The 6,915-nt window shown below is 42.5% G+C and overlaps 1 protein-coding gene across 1 annotated transcript in view; it reads right to left on the bottom strand.

The window, feature by feature from the left end:
- Positions 1-6,239, bottom strand: part of dlgap1b (discs, large homolog-associated protein 1b) — a gene marked incomplete at both ends in the record, with an annotated part of 107,387 nt that extends 101,148 nt beyond the window's left edge. The window contains 1 exon segment of the mRNA XM_084325825.1: positions 5,115-6,239. Within this exon segment, the coding sequence (XP_084181951.1) occupies positions 5,115-6,239 (1,125 nt within the window).
- Positions 6,240-6,915: the final 676 nt, after the last annotated feature.

Here is a 6,915-nt window from a genome sequence, read left to right as displayed (position 1 = left end):
TACAATGCAGATAATGGCATTAGAATGGCAAAAGACTGTTTAGAATGTGTTTTTATTTCATAAGCGAATATCTTTTTACAAGTGCTAAATTTCAAGCCAGCAACCTTACTATAGCCCTACAATGCAGATAATGGCATTAGAATGGCAAAAGACTGTTTAGAATGTGTTTTTATTTCATAAGCGAATATCTTTTTACAAGTGCTAAATTTCAAGCCAGCAACCTTACTATAAGCCCTACAATGCAGATAATGGCATTAGAATGGCAAAAGACTGTTTAGAATGTGTTTTTATTTCATAAGCGAATATCTTTTTACAAGTGCTAAATTTCAAGCCAGCAACCTTACTAAGACAGTCTAAATAGCCCTACAATGCAGATAATGGCATTAGAATGGCAAAAGACTGTTTAGAATGTGTTTTTATTTCATAAGCGAATATCTTTTTACAAGTGCTAAATTTCAAGCCTGCAACCTTACTATAGCCCTACAATGCAGATAATGGCATTAGAATGGCAAAAGACTGTTTAGAATGTGTTTTTATTTCATAAGGCGAATATCTTTTTACAAGTGCTAAATTTCAAGCCTGCAACCTTACTATAGCCCTACAATGCAGATAATGGCATTAGAATGGCAAAAGACTGTTTAGAATGTGTTTTTATTCATAAGCAAATATCTTTTTACAAGTGCTAAATTTCAAGCCTGCAACCTTACTATAGCCCTACAATGCAGATAATGGCATTAGAATGGCAAAAGACTGTTTAGAATGTGTTTTTATTTCATAAGCGAATATCTTTTTACAAGTGCTAAATTTCAAGCCAGCAACCTTACTAAGACAGTCTAAATAGCCCTACAATGCAGATAATGGCATTAGAATGGCAAAAGACTGTTTAGAATGTGTTTTTATTTCATAAGCGAATATCTTTTTACAAGTGCTAAATTTCAAGCCTGCAACCTTACTATAGCCCTACAATGCAGATAATGGCATTAGAATGGCAAAAGACTGTTTAGAATGTGTTTTTATTTCATAAGCGAATATCTTTTTACAAGTGCTAAATTTCAAGCCAGCAACCTTACTAAGACAGTCTAAATAGCCCTACAATGCAGATAATGGCATTAGAATGGCAAAAGACTGTTTAGAATGTGTTTTTATTTCATAAGCGAATATCTTTTTACAAGTGCTAAATTTCAAGCCAGCAACCTTACTAAGACAGTCTAAATAGCCCTTCAATGCAGATAATGGCATTAGAATGGCAAAAGACTGTTTAGAATGTGTTTTTATTTCATAAGCGAATATCTTTTTACAAGTGCTAAATTTCAAGCCTGCAACCTTACTATAGCCCTACAATGCAGATAATGGCATTAGAATGGCAAAAGACTGTTTAGAATGTGTTTTTATTTCATAAGCGAATATCTTTTTACAAGTGCTAAATTTCAAGCCTGCAACCTTACTATAGCCCTACAATGCAGATAATGGCATTAGAATGGCAAAAGACTGTTTAGAATGTGTTTTTATTTCATAAGCGAATATCTTTTTACAAGTGCTAAATTTCAAGCCTGCAACCTTACTATAGCCCTACAATGCAGATAATGGCATTAGAATGGCAAAAGACTGTTTAGAATGTGTTTTTATTTCATAAGCGAATATCTTTTTACAAGTGCTAAATTTCAAGCCTGCAACCTTACTATAGCCCTACAATGCAGATAATGGCATTAGAATGGCAAAAGACTGTTTAGAATGTGTTTTTATTTCATAAGCGAATATCTTTTTACAAGTGCTAAATTTCAAGCCAGCAACCTTACTATAGCCCTACAATGCAGATAATGGCATTAGAATGGCAAAAGACTGTTTAGAATGTGTTTTTATTTCATAAGCGAATATCTTTTTACAAGTGCTAAATTTCAAGCCTGCAACCTTACTATAGCCCTACAATGCAGATAATGGCATTAGAATGGCAAAAGACTGTTTAGAATGTGTTTTTATTTCATAAGCGAATATCTTTTTACAAGTGCTAAATTTCAAGCCTGCAACCTTACTATAGCCCTACAATGCAGATAATGGCATTAGAATGGCAAAAGACTGTTTAGAATGTGTTTTTATTTCATAAGCGAATATCTTTTTACAAGTGCTAAATTTCAAGCCAGCAACCTTACTATAAGCCCTACAATGCAGATAATGGCATTAGAATGGCAAAAGACTGTTTAGAATGTGTTTTTATTTCATAAGCGAATATCTTTTTACAAGTGCTAAATTTCAAGCCAGCAACCTTACTAAGACAGTCTAAATAGCCCTACAATGCAGATAATGGCATTAGAATGGCAAAAGACTGTTTAGAATGTGTTTTTATTTCATAAGCGAATATCTTTTTACAAGTGCTAAATTTCAAGCCAGCAACCTTACTATAGCCCTACAATGCAGATAATGGCATTAGAATGGCAAAAGACTGTTTAGAATGTGTTTTTATTTCATAAGCGAATATCTTTTTACAAGTGCTAAATTTCAAGCCTGCAACCTTACTATAGCCCTACAATGCAGATAATGGCATTAGAATGGCAAAAGACTGTTTAGAATGTGTTTTTATTTCATAAGCGAATATCTTTTTACAAGTGCTAAATTTCAAGCCAGCAACCTTACTATAGCCCTACAATGCAGATAATGGCATTAGAATGGCAAAAGACTGTTTAGAATGTGTTTTTATTTCATAAGCGAATATCTTTTTACAAGTGCTAAATTTCAAGCCAGCAACCTTACTATAGCCCTACAATGCAGATAATGGCATTAGAATGGCAAAAGACTGTTTAGAATGTGTTTTTATTTCATAAGCGAATATCTTTTTACAAGTGCTAAATTTCAAGCCTGCAACCTTACTATAGCCCTACAATGCAGATAATGGCATTAGAATGGCAAAAGACTGTTTAGAATGTGTTTTTATTTCATAAGCGAATATCTTTTTACAAGTGCTAAATTTCAAGCCAGCAACCTTACTATAGCCCTACAATGCAGATAATGGCATTAGAATGGCAAAAGACTGTTTAGAATGTGTTTTTATTTCATAAGCGAATATCTTTTTACAAGTGCTAAATTTCAAGCCTGCAACCTTACTATAGCCCTACAATGCAGATAATGGCATTAGAATGGCAAAAGACTGTTTAGAATGTGTTTTTATTTCATAAGCGAATATCTTTTTACAAGTGCTAAATTTCAAGCCAGCATCCTTACTAAGACAGTCTAAATAGCCCTACAATGCAGATAATGGCATTAGAATGGCAAAAGACTGTTTAGAATGTGTTTTTATTTCATAAGCGAATATCTTTTTACAAGTGCTAAATTTCAAGCCTGCAACCTTACTATAGCCCTACAATGCAGATAATGGCATTAGAATGGCAAAAGACTGTTTAGAATGTGTTTTTATTTCATAAGCGAATATCTTTTTACAAGTGCTAAATTTCAAGCCTGCAACCTTACTATAGCCCTACAATGCAGATAATGGCATTAGAATGGCAAAAGACTGTTTAGAATGTGTTTTTATTTCATAAGCGAATATCTTTTTACAAGTGCTAAATTTCAAGCCAGCAACCTTACTATAGCCCTACAATGCAGATAATGGCATTAGAATGGCAAAAGACTGTTTAGAATGTGTTTTTATTTCATAAGCGAATATCTTTTTACAAGTGCTAAATTTCAAGCCAGCAACCTTACTATAGCCCTACAATGCAGATAATGGCATTAGAATGGCAAAAGACTGTTTAGAATGTGTTTTTATTTGAGGGCGGCTAGGTGGTGTAGTGGTCTAAGGCACTCGCCACCAGTGTGGAGACGCTAGGATTCGCGTGTTCGAATCCAGCTCTCCACATTGTTTTTCAGTTTGGCTGGTCGTCCGCAGTAATACACATTGGCCGTATTACGGGGAGGGAAAACTGAAGGGTGGGGATCGAACGTTGTGAACAAGCGACTCCTACAAGTCGGTTGGTGCGCCTGCGCAGTAGAATCAGGAAGTGTCGGGGGCAGCGTGAGCCTCCACGCGTTACTCCTCGAACACTGAGAGATCGAGCTGCGCAGGTGAAAAGATGCGACTGCTGTTACCTCAAGTACCGGAGGGGACTTGTGCTATGTATGACTTAGTCCTCACTGCAGCCGGCTTGTGGGAGGCAAGAAACAGCGTTCGTGACAGGGGAGGGTTGAATTGGATGATACGAAATTGGGATGGGAGAAAATATAGAAAATGGGAGAAAAAGTGGATCAAAAAAAAAAAGAATGTGTTTTTATTTCATAAGCGAATATCTTTTTACAAGTGCTAAATTTCAAGCCAGCAACCTTACTAAGACAATCTAAATAGCCCTACAATGCAGATAATGGCATTAGAATGGCAAAAGACTGTTTAGAATGTGTTTTTATTTCATAAGCGAATATCTTTTTACAAGTGCTAAATTTCAAGCCAGCAACCTTACTATAGCCCTACAATGCAGATAATGGCATTAGAATGGCAAAAGACTGTTTAGAATGTGTTTTTATTTCATAAGCGAATATCTTTTTACAAGTGCTAAATTTCAAGCCTGCAACCTTACTATAGCCCTACAATGCAGATAATGGCATTAGAATGGCAAAAGACTGTTTAGAATGTGTTTTTATTTCATAAGCGAATATCTTTTTACAAGTGCTAAATTTCAAGCCAGCAACCTTACTATAGCCCTACAATGCAGATAATGGCATTAGAATGGCAAAAGACTGTTTAGAATGTGTTTTTATTTCATAAGCGAATATCTTTTTACAAGTGCTAAATTTCAAGCCTGCAACCTTACTATAGCCCTACAATGCAGATAATGGCATTATAATGGCAAAAGACTGTTTAGAATGTGTTTTTATTTCATAAGCGAATATCTTTTTACAAGTGCTAAATTTCAAGCCAGCAACCTTACTATAGCCCTACAATGCAGATAATGGCATTAGAATGGCAAAAGACTGTTTTAACTCCCAGAGAACATGCATGCAGGCATACACACGTGCACGCATACACACACACACACACACGTGCGCGCACGCACAATGCATGCGGGAGCACCTGGACGATGGATGAGGCGTGAGGGATGACGAGAGGAGGGGCCTGGTGCAAACGGTCCTACCTGTAGGAAGTGGCAGGAGCGTCCCTGCTGGGCCTGGACTAGGGCCTTATCTAGGTTGACCGAGGCCTTCTGGTAGACCTCCCTGGCCCTGCTCACCGTCAGCGTGGACGACCACAAGCTCTTCTTCAGCTGCAGCTGCTGGCCCTCCAGCCCGCCTGTCAGAGGCAGCACCGCCCCCCCGCCGCCCCCGGAACACGTCGAGCACTTCACGTCGTTGTTGCTGCGCGACGTCTTCAGCGTGTGGGCACTGATGGTGTTGTAGGACTCCATGAAGTACTGCGACTGGGACTTGTCCGGGTGTCTGCCCATGGTCATCACCCCCGAGGGCTGCCCCCGGCCCCCGTGGTGGTGGTGGTGGTACATACACATGTCCCCGTCCAGTGTGTCGTCCGAGCTCCAGTAGCCCGAGATGGCCGAGCGCATCTTGGGCTCCGACTTGCAGCGGTCCTTGCTCTTGCCACGCTTGCTGTGCTTCAGGGTCCCCGAGGAAGAGGACGGGGGGTCGTCCGGACTGGCTTTGGCCCCGTTCATCCTCCCGCCTCCTCCTCCTCCTCCGGCCCCCGAGGGCCCCTCCAGGGAGTGGGACTTGGTGAAGAGCTTCTGGACGGAGTGCACCAGGTGGCGGATGCGGCCGGGGCTGTCGCTCCGCTGGTGCTCCACCGCCGTGCGCTTGTACTGCAGCGTGTGGTAGCCGTCGCGCCGCACCGGGGCCTGCCGCTCAAACTGCTCCAGCAGGTTGGGAGGGACGCGGTTGTTAGTTCCACCACCGCCGACACCGCCGACACCACCGACACCACTACCGCCTCCTCCACCTCCACCGCTGCCGCCCCCTGTTGGAGCCCCGGTGTAAGGCACCACGGCGCCGCACTCCCCCTTCAGCTCATGGTGGGAGCTGTAGTGGCGGCGGGGGAAGGTGCAGCTGGCCAGGTCGCTGTAGGGACCGCACTCCGACTGGAAGGAGCTGCGCTGCGAGTAGTAGGGGTGGTCCGCCGGGTGGGCATCGCCGGGGTTGAGGAAGTACGGACGCCGCTCCACATGTCCCAGGGTCATGGAGTCATAGGAGGGGTCGCAGGTCACCGCGTGGTGGTGGCTGCGGCTGCTGCTGGACAGGCCTTTCATCGTCATCGCGGACGCGGGACATCCAACTGCTGCCCGCAGGAAGTTGGCGCCGGCAGCAAAACTAGCTCTGAGGGAGGAGATGAGAGGAGAGGAGAGGAGAGGAGGGGAGGGGAGAGGAGGGGAGAGGGGGGAGGGGAGAGGAGAGGGGGGGGGGGTGAGGAGAGGAGGGGTGAGGAGAGGGGGGGGGGGTGAGGGGGGAGGGGAGAGGAGACAGGAAAGGAGAGAAGAGGAGAAGATAAAAGAAGGGCAGAGAAGAGAAGAGAGGGGAGGGGAGGAGAGAAAATAGGAGAGGAGAAGAGAAGAGAAGAGAGAAGAAGAGAGGAGGGGGGAGAGGAGAGGAGAAGATAAAAGAAGGGAATAGAAGAGAAGAGAGGGGGGGGAGGAGAGAAAAGAGCAGAGGACAGGAGAAAAGAAGAGAAGAGAGAAGAGGAGAGGAGAGGGGGGAGAGAAGAGAGGAGAGGAGAGAGAGACATATAAAAGAGAATTATAAATAACACTGATTTGCATGTACTCCCAGCATAGTATAACATCTTAATCTGTTTTGATTTAAGCCGGATGTCTTTTGGCACTGCTCAGCAGATGTGAACACACACCGCTGCTGAAAGGAGTTCAGGCCCGTTCCTCCTTTGTTCCTCCTCTTAGATTTTGTCCTTCAAAACTTCAAAGGAGGTTCTCTAAATAG

This window comes from Notolepis coatsorum, assembly GCF_963971535.1.
Source record: "Notolepis coatsorum genome assembly, chromosome: 12".
Classification (NCBI taxonomy): domain Eukaryota; kingdom Metazoa; phylum Chordata; class Actinopteri; order Aulopiformes; family Paralepididae; genus Notolepis; species Notolepis coatsorum.
Note: the sequence above shows the minus strand (reverse complement) of the source record. Positions and strands in the feature narration are given on the sequence as shown.